Source organism: Malaclemys terrapin, chromosome 10, assembly GCF_027887155.1.
Source record: "Malaclemys terrapin pileata isolate rMalTer1 chromosome 10, rMalTer1.hap1, whole genome shotgun sequence".
NCBI classification, from domain to species: Eukaryota; Metazoa; Chordata; order Testudines; family Emydidae; genus Malaclemys; species Malaclemys terrapin.
This window is the reverse complement of record NC_071514.1, coordinates 7,761,748-7,780,937: the sequence shown is the minus strand read 5'-3', so window position 1 is coordinate 7,780,937 and position 19,190 is coordinate 7,761,748. Positions and strand designations below refer to the sequence as shown.

General features: G+C 44.1%; 1 protein-coding gene across 2 annotated transcripts in view; it reads left to right on the top strand.

The window, feature by feature from the left end:
• The window catches only part of LRRK1 (leucine rich repeat kinase 1), a 112,857-nt gene that overhangs the window by 67,672 nt on the left and 25,995 nt on the right, over positions 1-19,190 (top strand). For both annotated transcript variants that reach the window (XM_054042677.1, XM_054042676.1), the window contains exons 15-23: positions 712-824; positions 2,084-2,298; positions 5,408-5,572; positions 6,547-6,719; positions 9,469-9,589; positions 9,894-10,053; positions 10,947-11,223; positions 16,054-16,225; positions 17,962-18,125. In XM_054042677.1, coding sequence (XP_053898652.1) covers positions 712-824; positions 2,084-2,298; positions 5,408-5,572; positions 6,547-6,719; positions 9,469-9,589; positions 9,894-10,053; positions 10,947-11,223; positions 16,054-16,225; positions 17,962-18,125 — 1,560 coding nt within the window. The remainder of the gene's footprint in view (positions 1-711; positions 825-2,083; positions 2,299-5,407; positions 5,573-6,546; positions 6,720-9,468; positions 9,590-9,893; positions 10,054-10,946; positions 11,224-16,053; positions 16,226-17,961; positions 18,126-19,190) is intronic.

The window sequence follows — 19,190 nt, the reverse complement described above, 5'->3', positions numbered from 1 at the left end:
TCAAACTTCTCTCTTAGGCTACATCTACACTACAAGCCAGGGATGTGATTCCCAGCTCCGTTAGATAGACTCATGCTAGCTCTCATTGAGCTAGCAGGCTACAAATACTAGTGTAGACATGGTAACTCAGGCAACAGCAAGCAGCAGCATGAGTTAGCCACCCCCAAGTACAACCCCACCCAGGCCCAGACCCAGACTCTGCTCAAGCCCAATCTCCAAATGTAGACGTAGCCTTAGAGTCGAGGGGATGAACCACATGTAAAGTCAGAGGGAGTTGAAGGCACTCAGCACCTCATAGGATTGGGCCCATAGATTTGTATAATGAGGTTGGAGATTTTAACCTTTAAACTCTAGAGCAAGGACAGTGGTTCTAATGGGCTGAGCAGAGAACTGGATGCTGCTAGCCTGAACGCTAATCCTGACTCTCCACTGTCTCCTTCTGTAGCCTTGAGCCTTAACCATTCTGCCCAAGCTTTCTCATCTATAAACTGGAGATGATGGTACGTACCTGCCTCACAGGGTTAATTAAATTTTACAAAGCACTTTGAAGATGAAAAGCGCTATGGAAGTGCTGAATATTCTTATGAAAATGTTAATGGAAGAGAGAGGCAGATCTTTGTGAAGAGAGAATTGTGTAATATGGGAGCCCATAACAGTAGCTACGTACTTACAAAGCCCGGTTGTTGGTAGATTTATTTATTTTTCCAACAGTAATCCTGGTATCCGAGAGCTCCCTCCAGAGCTTGGACAGCTGGCTAATCTTTGGCAGCTGGATATTGAGGAACTAAATATCAGCAACATTCCTGCAGAGATCATAAAAGAGGGTAAGTCTGTATTCTCCACCTATTTTAATAAATTCATCTCTTTAAACAGATCATCAGAATCACTTTTTTTTAATCGTCTTGAACAGGAAAGAACTGTAGCTGCATAGGGAATGTTAAAAGGAATTGCATAGGGAACTTCCCACACAGTGCAAAGTCAACTCCAGGACACAACAGGGGAGGGGTCCAGGCCCTTCCTTGGCAATGGATGCTACCACACAGTGTCTTCCGGTCTCTCCAGTGGAAGAGGAGTGGACATGGGGAGAGGTTCCAGTTTCTCTGAGGAGAGGGATGGGGAGGTAGGAAGAGATCTAGGCTGGTTCTGATTTCTTCAGTGGCAGGGGGAGTGACTGAGAGACCCCAATTGATCTCCCTCACCCAGGGCCAGTCCTTGGAGATGGGGAAGAAGCAGCTATTGAATCTGTCAGCCACCAGCATGGCCTGAAGTGGGGGCTGCATCTCTTTCTGGGGCTTTGGCTCCCAAGACACCTTGCATCTGGCTCCCTGTTTACCAGAACCCTGTGAACCATCTCCTAATGCAGCCTCCTCCACCTCTTCTGGTTCCAGGCCCCCATCTTGGGAAAATTCTGGTTGCACCACTGTTCAACCCTCAATGTGAAACACCAACCATTGGTTCCATTTACGAAAGATTTTTATGTCAGAGGAATGACCTGTAAATGCAACCTTTTGTTGGCAATATATTATGCCAGAGAACTTTTGTGGTGGATTTTATAGGATTGTAAATAGTTTATAATATTTTGACAGCCCTTTTCAAGTATTTTGCAGTAATGGCCCAAAACACTGCAGAGTAACATTATTGTGTAAGCTGTCATGTTTTGGACCAATTAAAACAGCACAGTCTTTTATTTTAAAAAAACTATTTTTTCTTAAATAAAGTGCTGTGGTCGAAACCTAGTTTTAAGTAGAAACATGAAAGTATAAGAATGTACTGAGTATATGCCAATGCTGTATTAGCGTTTTATGTTTCCTTTGAGCTTTTGAAGAGCGAAAACGAAAGTATTTTTTTTCTCTTTACACTGGCTCACTGTAGCCTCTTGCTGTGCTGACCTTTTGGTGGGATCAGGTCTGTCCATTAAGAATTTCGTTCCTTTTGTTTATTCTCTGAGCCCTTTCGATAAACAGAGAAACTGCAGTGAAAATACTTATACTACTGGCATGCCTGCTGCACTAGATTTTAAATGGCCCTGCGGCACTTTTTCACATTGCTAACCACAGGATATGTCCACCCTTTTTTCCAATAGGCCCTAAAACAATATTAGCATACTTGCGGGCACAGCTGCGCAAAGCAGAGAAATGCAAGCTGATGAAGATGATTATTGTCGGTCCTCCACGGCAGGGAAAGTCAACACTTATAGAGATCTTGCAGACAGGGAAAGCGCCACAGATGATGCACAGTGACGCCACCATACGGACAACAAAATGGGAGCTTCAGAAACCAGCTGGACTCAAAGCCAAGGTGAATAATGGTCAGAGATACTTCGCTAGTGTAGAATAGTTTGGAGCAGGAAGGATCCCCACTGGCCCTTAAAACAGTGCTAGACTGACTTCATTATCCTTAAATCAGACCTTGTAGATGGTGTTAATTTACTCTTGTGACTCACCATTTCCTTTGGCAGCTTGCTTCATTGTCCAGTTGTCTACATTCCTACACTGTAGTTAAAATGTTTTTCTTAGTACAGCCTAAAGCTCTTTCTTCTAGTTCGCTCTTTGCTTAGTGGACTCTGCCCTCTTTAAAACATCCTTTATTCAGTGCTTAATTTGTAATGAAAGACATGGCAGGGCACAAGCAATTTTTTTACATTCATAACTGATGCAGGAAGCCCGGAGGTGCCGGGGCTATGAACTGCCATGCCTAGAGGTGCCGGGGCTCAGCTCTGGCAAGCCCTGGCACAAATTAAGCACTGCCTGGGTTTATCACTAGTCATTTCTCACATCTTCCCTTTCTATTAAACATGCCCAGTTCTGACAACCCTTCATCATTTTTTTTCTGGGCACTAAGTCCAGATCCACAAAGGTATGTGGGCTCCTAACTCCCCTTGAAATCAAGTGAATCTAAGGAGAGTCATCTAACTGCCTTTGATTTCAATGGGCATTAGGAACTTAATCCATGTAGGCACTTTTGAAAATCCCATTAGGTGCCTGTCTGCATCTTAGATAGCTAGTTACCTTTGAACATCTGACTCAAGGAACTGATTGAAATCAATGGCCTATTTGCCAGCTTCCAAGTGGAAAATAAGGATTTGGAAGAGAAATGAGTGGTCATAGACATAAGATACTGCTTTCCTAGGTAATGCATTGACAAGAATGTACACTCTTGAGCAGAGAGAGCATGGTGAAACCAAATATTGCTTATAACCAGTGGCTGTAGCACCACTTTCAGGACTGCAGCAGAACAACTGTGTTCAAATCTTCAGCTGGCCAAGAGCTTTTTTCCCCTAAATTGTTTGTTTCACGACACTGATCCCGCCCCATTTTTGGCAAACCATATGCCATTTTTTAAATAGATGCTTACCATATGAAAGATTAAATCAGGCTCTGTGAGGCAAGCTCCTGTGGTGAAAAGGGGGAACAGTTTAAAAAGAAAATTTCCAATAGAAAACAGATGCTGCAAAACATTTTTTAGATTGGTGGAAAAGGGAAAGACATTTCTGCCAGTCCTTATGATAAAACCCTATAGAGTTTAATTGGGATGAGACCAGTAGGATCCTATAGAAACATAACAGAATTTACTGTACAATCCTATGGAATTTAATGGAGAATGATCTTTTATGGGCTAGTTGAACTAACTTATAGAATTGAAAAGCAGGGATGAATTCTGTAGGGCTCAAATCAGCTATAGAAATGTAAACATTTTTTATTTGGTCCCATGGAACTTTTCCTTAAGGCTAGGGTGTTTCTTTTCCATTCTTTCTAAGTTGGGTGCAGTGAGTCACAGCCCAGTGAAAGAACATGGCGATGTTTGTATGTTGAACAGAGAGCCCTGGAGATACAAATCTTTCAAGAATTAGCATCGGTGGAGCACCATTCAATTAACCAAGCTATCTCCTGCATTTCTGCAGAATGCAGCCTGCAGACAACACTTCACTGATCAGGAAAATCCAGTTTGAGGTCTTAGGCCTTTAAAGTGGAATTTAATATTCTGACAAAGTTATTGACTGATCTGCAAAGGACTAGAATCCTGTAAACAATGGGTCTGGTTCTTACCTCACTTACAATGGTGTGACTGTTATTTTGAGTGGAATCATTCTTGATTTACACCAATATGAGGTCAGTATCAGGCCCTGTCTAGTCATAAGACTCTGCCCTTACTAACACTGAATTCCACCCAGGACAGTAGAAATGAGCCTTCTCCTTCAGATGCATCACAGGGAGCGGGAACACAGGGCTGTTCTCGGGCTCCCACACCCTGGCGCGGTGGAGGGGCCCAGACTCCCTGGCCCGGCTCTGGCTTCTGCCTTGGACGGGGCTTCAGGGGGAAGAGGAGCGGCAGATGTGGGCCACAGAGGGGGCGGGGCCTCAGGACCCCCCACTTTTAGGAAGAACCCATTGCCCCTGGCGTGTACGGACAAATACACAAAAGATACTGAGATACTACACTGATGGGGGTTTATAAGCACCATAGATAGAACCCAAGCTGTAGGGGGCAGAGTCATATCCAGTACTTTAAAATTTCCTATCAAATTCACAGGAGTCTGGATTTGAGAGTGCTCTTTTGGCCCCACCTCTGGCATTCCACTGCAGCTGGCATCAGGGTTTCTAATGACATCCAGCAGGTGTTAATCAGTGGCATGAGAAGCTTTGAATGCCAAAGTATCTAGACAGATCCTGCCCTTCTTCAAGGTAAACTCAGCCTTGATGGGAATCGGGACTAAGGGTACGTCTACATTTCGAGCTGGAGGTGTATTCACACCAGCTCAAGGAGACATACCTGTGCTAGCTCTGATCAAGCTAGCGTGCTAAAAATAGAAATGTAGCAGCAGTGGTAGGAGGGGCTTGTCGCCCACGTATGTGCCTAGCATCTTGGACAGGATTGTACTCAAGGCAGCTAGGCCCTGCTGCTGCTTGTGCTGCTACAGCTGCTCTGTTTTTGGCTCAGTAGCTCGACCAGGGTTTTCCCCTCCAGCTCAAGGTGTAGACGTACCGTCTGCAGAATGAAAATGGTTTCTGCAGGGGGCTTCCCTCTACCCCAGCTCTCTCTGATGCACTTTGGGCTAACTAGCTTTAGCAAGTCTATCAAATATGCCACAATCAAGTATGGAAACAGTTCTTATTCCTGAGCCAGTGAATTACATGGTGCTGGAGCATTAGCTGGAGACTTACCACTATCAACGGTGCCACTATAGTCTTAGCAGCAAGTGATTAGTTCTGATTTCCTGCGTGGAAGTGGCAGCCACATTTAATAATTGCTTGTGGATTTTGATTTCCTTGAGGCACAATTGCAACATCGATACCGTTCTAATGTCATACATTATGCAGACACCCAGGCCTCGGTTTAGACGTCAGCTGTTATCGCCCCGTGACGTACTGTAGCTGTTTTATTTGACCACTTCTCTTTGTCTAAGTAGATTGATTCAGTGCAGTTCAATGTCTGGGATATCGGGGGCCCAGCAAGCATGTCGACAGTCAATCAGTGTTTCTTCACGGACAAAGCATTGTATGTAGTTGTATGGAACTTGGCACTAGGGGAAGAAGCTGTTGCAAACCTTCAGTTCTGGTTGCTGAACATTGAGGTAAGAAGTCACTTTGGGTTGTGGGATTCTTTTAGTAGCATTTCTGTCCGTCAGTGGGGATGTTTTACACTCATTTAGAACCTCTCTTATAAGCTCAGCTATCTGTGAATGTTATGTTGTTCTTGGGATATAAATTGCCATTGTACCATAGATAGGTCACTACACTTAATGGTTTAAATTCATCACCTATGCACATCAGAGAGTGAAACAAAAGCTGATTCGTAAATTCAGACTAAGCCAAAGCTGCAAATACTCATTAGTGCCTAGTCAGTTTGGGTTGAGGGGATTTCTAAGCACTTTCTATCTTGTGCTGGTTAGTCGCATTTATTCTAGTCTTCTGGCCCAGAGATGTTCTGTTTTAACATTTTTTTAGTGCAGAGATGTAGGTCTCCAGTGCTCTCTCTGGCTGAATTCCATTCCAATGCATAAAGATAGGGCTGAGATTCAGTGTTCAGTGGTGTTTGGATCTGGAGATTGAGTTAATACCAGAACAGAGAGTCTGGTTACACTGGAGCCATGGGGTGTGACACTAGCTTGTGTAGACACTTCCAAGTTAGCTTTAATCGAGCTAGTTCGGGTACCAGAGCAGTGAAACGGTTGCGGCACGCACATAATTACCCAGAATTCCTGGGGGCTTCTAACGCCTGTGCTGAAGAATGTACTGTTGCAGCTTCACTGCTCTGATACCTGAGCGAGCTAGAGAAAAGGCAGCTCTGGTATTTCTGCTTGGCAGCAGATACCCATAAGTGTAGTGTGGGCGTACCCTGAGAATGGGGCTAGCAACACAGTTTGGTTCTAGATCTGAATTTCCCCAAAGTTGTTTGGATCCAGGGGTTAGGTTCAGACTTTCTCCACTTAAGTCTCAGCGATCCCATTGAGTTTGGTGAAATGTATTCCTTGACATCTGATCACTTGTCAGTTCCGTACAGTACATAGTCTGGGTGCAAATCAGGGTCCATTTTTTTTCCTTTCAGGCCAAAGCCCCGAATTCTGTCGTGTTAGTGGTAGGAACACACCTTGACCTTATCGAAACTAAATTTCGCGTTGAGAGGATAGCAACTCTTAGAGCATATGTCCTGGCTCTTTGTCGCTCTCCTTCTGGATCAAGAGCTACTGGCTTTCCAGATATCACATTCAAGCACTTACAGTAAGTACAATATCCCTTATATCGCTGTGTCTCAACCAATGGGTTATACTTTATGCCCCTAAATGTAAGTAGCTTTTGTAAATATTTTGTTTCCTTGCCAACAATAGATCTAAAAACTCATTAGCTTTGTACTTCATTTGTATTTTGGATTTTTTCTGGTATAATTAAAGAGAGAAGTATGGCATGCTATAGTGGTCTCAGAGGCAGGAACTGAGTTCTAATCACAGCTGTGACCTTGGGCAAATCACTTACACTGCCTTCATTGCCCCTCATTTTCCTTCTAAGTAAAATAAGGATAAAGTTTATTAACTAACTCACAGGGGAGTTGTATCCATTGAGTGATTAATGTTGCAAACACTTTAAAGATAAAGATGGCAACTTTCTATAAGATCTAAGCATTATTACTGCCAATTAGCAATAGATTGATGGGATTGGCAATATTTGCAAGATAAATGCCTTTATAACTTTACAACACTATTATTACATATTATTTACATTCTCGTAGCAACTAGGATTCCTGGTCCTGGACCAGGACCCCATTGTGCTAGGTGCTGTACAAACCCAGAACAAAAAGCTGGCTCCTACCCCAAAGGGCTTACAGTCTACATCATTTTTTATTTTAGAAAGGCCAAAGAGTCGTCGACTGCTCATATATAATCAGGTCATGGAGTTCAACCCAGCTCTCTCACGTCTGCCTGGTGAGAGAGTGCACTTGAGGAACACAGAATCCTTGGGCAGGGAAATTGAATAGATGACTTACATTTCCCAGGGTCCAAGCCATGTGCGATTGCTGAGCACTGTGGTGATACAGTAGCAACTTGTCACTGACCCCTAACAGCTGGAAATTCCTGATATCTCTGGTGGGAACAGTTGACTAGGCCCAGTAGCTGATGTTCAATTCCCATAGCTGGGAAATGGGGTATGCTGCTGCACCAGCTGCTCGCACTCTGCACACACTGTCAGTGTGAAGCGCTCTGCTGTGACATTCTGCATCTGCTAAACAGACACTGCATTGAGCTTCCCAGCCTCCTGTATCCGCCCCAAAGTCAGGAAAACCACCTGATGCTTGGTGTATGGCCGAGCTCCCACCCAGGCAGAGCGTTCACACTCTCAGAGCGGCTCCTTTTATCCGCATGCAATAGGCTTTGTATTTCCTACCTGCTCTAAAACTAGGTCCAGGACACACACTTGTGAGTCCAGCTTTTACCTGGGCCTACCCTGCATACGGTGCTGGCTGCACTAGTAGCATATCACTGAATTTAATGGTGCTGCACTTTACCATGGTACCATCATTTCCTACTCACTCTCATTACAGCCGCTCTCTTGCCCCCGCAAAGCAGCCCGCCCGGACCTCTCTCTCTCTAAAGGGAACTCCCTTCACCCTGACCCTGAACTCTCATTAATATTCTTGCTCAAACTCTCCCCAGCACAGTCTGCTCTCAGCTCCTGTCTGCCTCCAGACTCCTGTCCAGCTTTCCTCGTTCATTTCCTCTCAGCTGGAGACACTATGACCACTTCCTTCCCGCAACCCCCACCCCAACCCCAAACAATTTCATTCATTCACCATCGTTCACCTGGAGCTGGCAGGAACGTGGCTCCCCAGAGCACTACTGGGGGACAGCCAGAGTAGTTGCCGAATGCCTTTGTGCGCGTGAGACAAAAGCACTCTTATCGGCCATTCATTCAGCTCCCGGCTGTGTGAGCGCATACTTCCCCCCATCCTCCTGCCCCCCACCACTCAATGGCCAGGGTTTAAAATACAGGATACTCCTTTAAAACAAATTTCTTCCCCTTCCCTCCCTCCCTCCCTCCCTCCCTCCCCACCATGTGTGGAATCGGTAAGAAAGAGTCTTTATGGGGAGAAGCAGAAGAGGAGTGCTCCTGTGCAGCAAACAAGGAGGCCAGGAATAGCATGATATGGAGACAGGCATTTCCTAGCTGTAAGAGAATGGAGAATGCCAGCTTGTAGGGACTCAGCATAAAGGAGGTCCAGCCAGCTGCATTTTGTGCCGGACCTAGGGTGGGGGACAGGCAGCTCTGAGCCGCCATTCTGCCTCCCTGAACCTGAGGCTGGCCGAACCAGTTGGACAAGAACGGTCGCCTGTGGACTGCTGACATCTCATACTCCCGGCTCATCCCAGAGCATTGCCTATGCAGGGGGGAGGAGAGTGGATGATAGAGAGCTAGATACATTGGCTTTGTACCACCGTGGCATTCCCCTGAGGGAGGGAGCTCTGTGTCCCTGAACAATGCACAGCACATGGCACTGGGAGGGCCAGGATCTGGACCAATGTGTCTTTTTTTCTCACATTTCTTGGTATTTTTTCCCAAAGCCACGGACCCTCATTGAGAGCACCCTGCCTCTATCCCACCCCATTTATTCCAGCACCGGAAATTAGAGGTTCCAAATAACAGCTAAAGACATAGTGACATTAAGGGTCCGTCTACACTGTAATTAAACATCTGCAGCTGCCCCGTGTCAGCTGACTTCCGCTTGGGCTGTGGGGCTGTAAAATTGCTGTGTAGAAGTTCAGGTTTGGCCTGAAGCCCCGGCTCTGGGACCCTCCTGTCTCTCAGGGTCCCTGAGCTCAAACATCTAGACATCAATTTTACAATCCCATCGCCTGAGCCTGAGTCAGTGGACATGGGCCAGTTGCAGGTGTTTAATTGCAGTGTAGACAGACCCTAAAGGAAGGATCATAACCTGTATTAATGGCTCATAATCCTTCCCCCTGGTTTTCATTTGCAGTGAGCTCTCATGTAGGACCCTAGAAGGCCTTGATGGGCTCCGCCAGCTGATATTTCAAGTCACTTGCAACATGAAGGATGTCGGCAGTTCTATTTGCTCGCAGATGCTTGCAGCGAGATTGGTGAGTGGTTTTTTTGTTTTGTTTTGTTTTTTCTAATGAGAATCGTAGCGAACCTGGGTTATTTTTTGTTTTGTTTTATGTTTTTATGTTGGTTTTTTGGTTATAGCTATAGGAAATATATACAGTGTATCAGCAGCCATAAACTAACAACAAAAAAGCAAACACGAATATTGCAAGTGTATTTGATTTTGGAAAACAAACAAATTCATAAGCTTGCTTCTCAAACCTGTCTTTGAACCCAACTGCTGGGTAGCGTGATTGTTGTTTGGAATTGGTAGTGCTATTTTTCTGATGTGATTTACAGATACCAAGAAGTTACCTTAGTCTCCAAGAAGCCGTCCTAGCAGAACAACAGAAAAGGAGTCAAAATGATGATGTGCAGTATCTGACAGACAAACAAATAGAGCAAATCGTAGAGCAAACCCCTGGAAATGATATCAAAGACTATGAGGACTTACAAGCTGGTATGTCTCGGGAGCCCAGTAATTGTTTCAAAGTTAACGTTCATTGGGATTTACAAATATTATGAGAATGAAAGTAGCTGCTATTCAGATTGTTACTGTAAAAGATTCTGAGTCTGTGCAGATCTCTATTCAGGTGATTGGTAACAATCATGGAATCAGTGTCTCCAGGAGGTCTCCAGGGCCCTAAAATCTAGTCACATTCCATCTACTGTCATTAAAAAGGGCAGTTCTCTCCAAGTGACAATCATTCTGCTGCCAGTCTAGAATAGTATTCAGGGTAGCAGCCGTGTTAGTCTGTATCCTCAAAAAGTACAGGAGTACTTGTGGCACCTTAGAGACTAACAAATTTATTAGAGCATAAGCTTTCGTGGGCTACAACCCACTTCTTCGGATGCAGAATAGTATTGTGCGTGCTGCTAGTTTTAAGTACCATCTCTTTGTCTGCCCACATGCTGTGACATGGTCTCAACCAGTCCCGCAGAAATGAATATTGACGTATTTTATTAAAACTGTCTTGAGTTTCAAGTATGAGGGACCAGTCCTGCAATCCTCACCCAAGCAGTACTCCCACCAGTGGGAACTCTGCATCCGTGCAAACGGCAGGATCCGGGTCTGAGTTGTGGTGGGGCAGAGACCTGAAGAAGAGTTTGGTGTAGCCTGAAAGCTTGCATCTTGCCGACAATAAAGATGTATTTGCAGCTGTATTGTAAGAAATGAGATCTAGTTAGCTGTAGCCTCTGCATGTAAATGCTATATGCTGGTTGTTGACTACATCCTGGCATGTTTCTGGTCTATTCATGGTCTGGATGAAGTGATCAAGGCTTTCTTCTAATCTGCTGTCTGTAGTATGGTTTCATAACACTGGTATCTTGCTCTTCTGTTTTTTTTTACAGCCATCAGTTTCCTTATAGAAACAGGAACGTTGCTGCATTTCCCAGACACCAGCCATGGACTGAGAAACCTCTATTTCCTTGATCCAGTCTGGTTATCAGAATGTCTTCAGAGAATATTTAATATTAAGAGCTCAAAGTCTGTTGCTAAGAATGGATTAATCAAAGCGGAGGATTTCAGGATGTTGTTAGTTGGGACAGGGTTTACTGAACAAACAGAAGAACAGTATTTCCAGTTCCTGGCCAAGTTTGAAATTGCACTACCAGTAGCCAATAACAGGTATGTTGGTATGATGATGAAGGCTAAGATTTTGTCATGGTTATTTTTAGTAAAAGTCACAGACAGGTCACGGGCAATGAACAAAAATTCACGGAAACCGTGACCTGTCTGTGCCTTTTGTTGCTGCAGCTCCATGGTTTCCCCCCACTACCGTGGTGGCTGGGAGCTGTGGGGTTTCCCCCCACACCCGTCACTAGAACCTGAGAAGGGCCCCCATGAAGAGGCTGTCGTCTGTTGCTGGAACCCTGCCCCGGTGGCTGCCAGCTCCAGTCCCCTGGCCCCAGAAGCTGAAGCAGAAAATGTCACAGAGGTCTCTGGAAGTCAGGGATTCCGTGACATAAACGTAGCCTTAGTAATGATCACTGGTGATGGCTAAGCCAGAGGGAGAGCAAATGGTTATTTAGGTAGTGAATATTAGCCAGCCATGTCACTGGCAGAAGGTTCCATAGTTGTTTGCAGAATTGTTGTAGCTTTGTGGGTCCCAGGATGTGAGAGAGACAAGGCAGGTGACATAATAACTTTATATTGAACCAACTTCTGTTTATGGAAGGAACAAGCTTTCGAGCTACATAGACCTGAAGAAAAGCTCTGTGTAGACCTGAAAGTTTGCACCATCCACCAGCAGAAGTTGGTCCAAAAAGAGATACTGCTTCACCCAACTCGTCTCCCTATAATTAGTTGTCATAGTGAAGATAGTCTCACCATTAGAAAGCATCGGACTATGTCAACTAGTTATAGTAGAAGATTGCAAAGACAAAGAGTATGTCCACGCTCTCAGGCGCTGACTTTTATTTTTCTGGGTAGATGCTCCACCCCTCCTCTGTCCTGAGGGCCCCGCCCCCACTCTGCCTCTTCTCCCGAGACCCACCCCTCATTCCACCTCTTCCCACTCCTGCTCCTCCCCTGAGGCCCCGTCCTAAGGCTGCCTCTTCCCACCCCTGCTCCGTCCTCTCCCCCGAGACCTCTGCTCACCCACTGCTCTCTGCCCTCCCCTGAGTCCATCCTACTAGGCTCCAAACAACTGATCGGCTGTCCCATGAAACCTGTGGCTGGTGGGTACTGAGCACCCTCTAGTTTTTTTTCTGTGGGTGCTTGAGCCCCAGAGTACCCACGGAGTCGGCACTTGTGTCCACACTGGCACTAGAGGTGTAATTTCCAGCACGGGTAGACATCCCTGTGCTGGCTTTGATTGAGCTAGCAGTGTAGCTGTAGCAGCATGGGCAGCCAGATAGGCTAGTCACCCCGTGTACAGTTCCATCTGAATCCCTAGGTACGTATCCGAGGCGCAAGCAGCAGCAGCGACGCTGGTATTTTTAGTGTGCTAACTTGATCAATGCAAATATGTCTGCCCAAGCTGGAAATTACATCTCCCGTTCCAGTGTAGACAAGCTCAGAGTTCCACCAATGACTGCCTTACAGGAAATACGGACCATCTGATTCGAACAGATGATCCATGCTCCAGAGCAAGGCAGAAAACCTTTAGGTTCCCACTAGTATTGCGCTGGGGACAAATTGCTCCAAATGTTGGTGATCACGTCAACCCTGAGAACAAGAGTTAAATATCTAATCCCCAGTTCAGTGAGCACAAGAAAGCACATTTTAAGTGACAAGGTTTATTTCTTACGATAAAACTCATCACTAGATATTCCTCCATGTGTTGCACTAGGAATTTGACATGGGGACCGTGTTCTGTTAAATGTTATTGAATCCCTTTCCCCATTCCCTTCTCCTCCCCAGTATTTTTCTTTCTGTCTGTCGATTGTTTAATTAATAGTTAAGTCGTAACCCTATTGCCTTTCCGGTATAACATTTGCATGTCATTTCCTAGCTCTGCCGCTAGCACTGCTTCATCATTCGAAATCCCTCAGGAATTCTTAATGCTACTACAAGTGCTGCATTCTCAGCGCTGTCATTATGACTGTCAGTTACCCAGTCCCGGTTGCCAGCAAATTTTCTCAAGCTTAACACAGATAAAGCAATAATGTTTCTGCTTAATCCTAAATGCCTTCCTGACTCCTTGTCCCTATCTGCCATTTTTCTCAAAGACAATTACATTGTCCCTGGCTCAGTAGTAAGGAAAGGGGTTGTTATTTTATACTTTAACCAATCTATTTGGAGCCATCTAAGCTTCTTGGTTACAATACGCCTTCCCACTGTTGATGGAGAGTTGCTACAGCAGGTTGCATTAATTTTTGTGCCTGGCAGACCGGAGCAGTTATTTGTGATTGGGCTCTTGCAATTATTGTCTAGATTGCCTGATAGGGCTTTCCACACCCTGCAATTGGCAGAGAAAACAGCTGCCAGTTTACATACTGAGAAGGGTGGACAGGGATACGTTTCACATATTTTCAAAATTTACATTGGCTGCTGCTCAAATGCTGTGTTGAATCTCCATCTGTATTATAAACCATTCTATGGGTTTGGTCCAGCAGACATCATTGGCCTTCATATTTCTTACATTCCTAGACATGTTTTTAGATCTGCTAAGGCAAATTTATTGGCTGTCACATGGTGTGTCCACTAGTTTTATGGAACAAGAGCTTTTAGTTTGATATGCTCTGCATCTCTTCTGGAATTCAATCTGCCTAAGATGTATGTAGCTCAGCCTTGTCTTGGTTTTTAAATTAAGGTTCAAAGCCTGACCGTTCTGTTTTCAGTTTACAGATTGAAGAAAAGGAGGTTACTGTTTTAAATGCCAAAGGTGTTTTGTAGGATGATTAATTTTATCATATAAAATGTTATCATATATTATATGTACAATATACAAAAATATGTCCTTAAGATAGTCTGTTGTCTGGTGATGCATGGCTTTGTAAATTGATTATTCTAAAACAGACCTTCACGGGACACTATAGGTTTAACTATGTAAGAGGGATTGTGATCTAGTGGCTAGAGCTTGGGACTTTGACCCAAGATTACCTTGTTGTTTTCCCATCTCTGCCACTGACACCTTGCTACCTTGGTTAAATCTTAGTCTTTTGCCTCAGTTTACCTTTCCAGGGTATAATACTGTAGAATTTAAAATTCTGCAAAGGGGTTCTTTGTAAGTGCTATTTATTTATTTATTTATTTAGCCCCCTGAAGTTATATTTTTAGAAAAAAATCTTCTCCCTATGAAGCCATAATTTTGCTTCCACATTCAAAGAATAAAAAGAACTCTCACAATTCACAAAGGATAGAATTTAGCCAGCTGCATAGCTACTCGATTGTGACTACAAATCGGATATTTTGATGTCTAAATCTTGTCATTCATATGCACAATTTTGCACATACAGTTGACTGTGAGTACAAAAGTCCAGACTGGGCTGAGATCCCTTTAAATTAAATGTGTGGCTGTTAATGTATTTGTTGTAGTAGTACGTATCTGGTTTGAAAAGTGGTATTATTAGTAAGTATCAAAAGCCCATTTTAAAGGAGGGTTACACACAATTTGCTTTTTTGAGGACCGTTGCTAGAGCAGTCATTGAAAACTGTAATTTACCTAAATAATAACTTGTGCATGGATTTCTCTTGCAGATCAACAACCTCTCGTTTTGCTTTTCAAAATAGGAGTGTTCGCCTACCCTATCTTAGCTTCTCAAATACGGTGCAATAGGACAGATCCATATTCTTTGCTTAACAACACATTTACAATAGCTTTATGGAAACCAAAAGCTTTCTGTTCGACTGTAACTCGAACATGGGTCTGACTCTCAAAAACAACCCAGCCCTTTTCTGTGGCTCTCATGGCGTGGAGTAGCTGGATTTCGGTCATAACTGGCCAGCTGAGAATTCCCCCAGAGAAAGGTTCTCTCAACTAGCAGAGCTGGCTGCTGTACCAGCTGCTCGCCTCCCCTATCTCAACATGGGGGCATATTGAGCGAGGAAAGGAGCTTGTCCAGGGCATGTAGGGGATAGGACAGAACTGTACTCAGCCAATTCTCAGCTGCATTATAATCCTTTAGGGGCCATATAGTAGATCAGTGTTTCCCAAACTTGGGATGCCGCTTGTGTAGGGAAAGCCCCTGGGGGGCTGGGCCGGTTTGTTTACCTGCTGCGTCCGCAGGTTCGGCCGATCGCAGCTCCCACTGGCTGCGGTTCGTTGCTCCAGGCCAATGGGAGCTGCTGGAAGCGGCGGCCAGTACGGCCAGATGTTGCTTCCCTGGCACGGCCCCCCAGGGGCTTTCCCTAAACAAGCAGCATCCCAAGTTTGGGAAACACTGCAATAGAGGGATAAACTATACTAACCCGTAGGCTGCACTAATGCATGGGGTGGGGAGGGACAACCCAGCCTGGCCCTCGCAATTAGGGAATTGTAACTCTCTGATACCTCTCATCTGTGCTGAGTGAAGCTCATCTGCAGTAAACAACTGCCCCTAGGTTTTATATTTAAAGATTCCTACAGGAATGGAGCTGTAATTCTCTGCTATCAGAACAGCATCTTCACATGTGTCAGCCTGAATGAGTCCAAAAGTCACTTCAGAATTTGATGGAAACCAAATACCATTGCAGTGACTATAGCATATTTGTATGCAGTTAATTTTTGTTTATGCAAATGTTCTCCCCTTCATATTGATTTTATCTTCTCCATTAGACCTTACTGTGTTGTGCACAATGCCTGTTCTTCACTGGCTGATTTCCATGCCATACAATTAAGCACAGTCCTCAAAGCAGTAACTCTCTGCCCCTTCTTCATATGTTGCTGCGATATCTCAAAGCTTTTTATATGCAGTAGGCTGTGCTATTAAAATGCTCTGTGGAGACTGAAACTGAGTTATTACACAGTACAAGGTATCTGCTGTTGTAAAGCTGTCATTGAAGATTTGAACTGTCACATTTGATTTGTTTCAGCTACCTCCTACCTCATCTCCTCCCAGCCAAACCAGCATTAGATATCCATGGCTTATGCCACCATTCCACAAACACCGTCCAAAGAGTGTTCAAGATGAGCTTTGTCCCAGTTGGCTTTTGGCAAAGGTTCATAGCTCGGATGTTAATTAGTCTTGCAGAGATGGATCTCCAGGTAGGTTACTATATTCACAAAATAGAAAGTGAAAACAGTAAAAGATGCCATTAAATAAAAACATAAATACCAGTGGGAATTCATTCACAAATACTCTTTGACCACATTCTGTTTGCTTTACTCATGCGAGAAATCTCATTGACTTCAACTGCACTGTTCATGTGAGTAAGGTGAGCAGGAAATGTCCTACTGTAATTTGATTCCATTTTTATACAATGAAGCATTGTTTAGAGTTAATATAGCCCAAAGTTTATTCCCCTCTTCCCCATACGAGGTGGCTTATTTTGCAATTTTGCTGCATCCAAAGTCTTCGGATTGCTTGTAATCGTTTAGGGTCTGTCTATATTGCAATTGTGGGTGCTAGCTTTAATCTGGCTAACTCAGGTCCCACCGGAGCAGTGAAGGTATGGTAGAATGCACTTCAGCACAGAGTCCTGGGTAATTACTTGCAAATATACCTGCACTGATGTTTGCGCTGCGCAGCTTCACTGCTTCGGGACCTGAGCTAGCTAGATTACGGCTAGCCTCTGGGATGTGTGCATGAGCTGCAGTCATACCCTGTCATTGCAGTGTAGACATAACCTTATAGTCCTGTCCTGCAACCCTTGCTAATGTAAATGGTTCATTTGGGCCAGAATCTGCTCTCATTCAATATCAGTACAAATCTAGAGGAACTCCACTTAAGCCAGAATTGTAATTCCAGATTTATGCAGGTTTAACTAAAAGAAGAATTGGGACCATTGTCTTCAATCTAATTACTTGTGTGAGCAAGAATTACAGGACAGGGTCTTAAGAGAAAAAGTGATGAGCCTGGTCATAAAAATAGCGTTTGCATGGTTGGTTAAAGCTATTAATGTTGCTGGTGGTGGCACAAGTTAATGTGGCCGCATCTCTCCAGTGATAATCTGGAAGCTCCATTGGAAACCATTATAATTACCCATTAACTCTATCTTGCCACCTCTTAAAACTGCCCACTTAACTTGTATCAGCTTGTCAATACTATAGGACACCTAAAGAAAAAGTATTAGTCATATTTGGAGATGCTCCAATTCCAAGGCTTCTCAAAATGTTAGGAATGTCCATTTTTTTTACAGGTTATATTTTTTTAAATAGTGTAAAAATCTCTCATAGCAGCATTTCTGATTATATCCCACTGGGCAGGAAATAAATCTTAAGCATCTCACTAGTGCCCATATCCAGTACCCATTGACATCAATGGGAAGGATCCCATTGACTTAACTGGGTATTGGTTCAAGCGCCAGATGTGTAGGCCTATGAGTGATGATCATGTTGACTTCTCAACATGCTATTTTTAAACACCTATTGAAACAGCTTCTCAAATATTGACACAGGTGATTTACTAGCTCAGTGCACTGGAGGCAGATAATTGTTTGCTCACCCAGTACACGGGTTTATTCTTATTTGTATTTGCAAATACAAAATTCATTTTAATTATTGCGCACGAGGGCAGTAGAATGAACCATGTTCACTGGCTTGAGGCCATTCCGCTATACGTGATCTGGAATTCTTGTTTAGCTGCTGACATAGTCATGACTGTATTTATTTTAATCCCCTCACAAGCTGTTTTACAAGTCACGGGCACTTTAATTACAAAAATAATGGAAAATATCCAAGATGGCCAGAGAAAGAAGGGTCGGCCTTGTTTGCTTGATTAAGGGGAACCGCCATGTGAGACGTCTCGGTGTTGAATTATTGTGTCACGCTGCTCATTTCAGCTCTTTGAGAACAAGAAGAACACCAAGAGCAGGAACAAAAATGTGACCATCTACAGCTTTACAGGCACTCAAAGAAATCGCTGCAGCACATTCCGAGTCAAAAGAACTCATACAGTCTACTGGCAGGAAGGTCTGTTTGTCACCTTTGATGGAGGCTACCTCAGGTAATCTGTGCTTGCCTGTAGCCTACTTCATAAAACTGCATGCTAAATGGACACTCACAGACCTGACCCAAATATTACACATGCACTAATTTCAACTGAAGAGGAGGCTTTTTTATATATAAGCAAAGCTCAACAGTGATGGATCAGTCTTTGTTTGCCAATTATGAATGTATCGCTTATTATTTCTTACAGATATTGTTGCAGCTACAAATATAAAGACCTCCAAAAATGTAAAGTAATGTTTGGAGTGGAACTGTTTGCTTTTGGAAAATCTTGCATTTTCACTTGCAAACAAGTGTTTGGATGAACAGATCTCTGCACAGTGCTCTTAAAACTCTCTGCCATATGGCTGCAATTCACACCCGCAGAGGGCTTTTCTTTTCTGTGCTACTTAAGCCCCGGGGCTTTGCTTGCAGAAGGGAGCATGTGAGATGTGGTAGGGCTAGACCAGTGCAAAGCCTTCCATTGGGTGAAGCAAAACAACTGTAGTTATTCTTACAAAGATGCAGTGGCCATTAGTCTGGGTATTGGGCATGTGGACACTGTTCCACCCACTAGGATAGATTAGCAGCCATGGAGATACTGTAGTATCTGAGCACCTCACGAGCTTAGTGTATTTCTCCTCACAGCAGCCCTTGCAAATAGGGAAGTGCTGTTCCCATTTTACAGATGGGGAACTGAGACACAGAAAGCTAGTGCCCAGATCCTCAAAGGGACTTAGGTGCCTAACTCCTGTGAAATATATGGGAGTTAGGTACCTAAATACCTTTGAGAATCTGGGCTGAGTGACTCTCCTCACAGGAGGTCTGTGGCAGAACAGGGATTTAAACCCAGGACTCCCAAGTTCTCTGCTAGTACCAAACCACTGGACCATCCTTCCTCTCTCTTGGCTTTGGCGGATGTGTACTATCTACCTATCCATATTCTATTCTCACACAAAGCCCACTTACTCCAGCTTTGTTGGGGCAGAAGAATGTTCAGCTCTTTGCATAAAATTACCCAGTTTGCACAAGAGCCCATTTCTGTGCACAAATACCTGGGGCTGTACACAAAAGGATATATCCA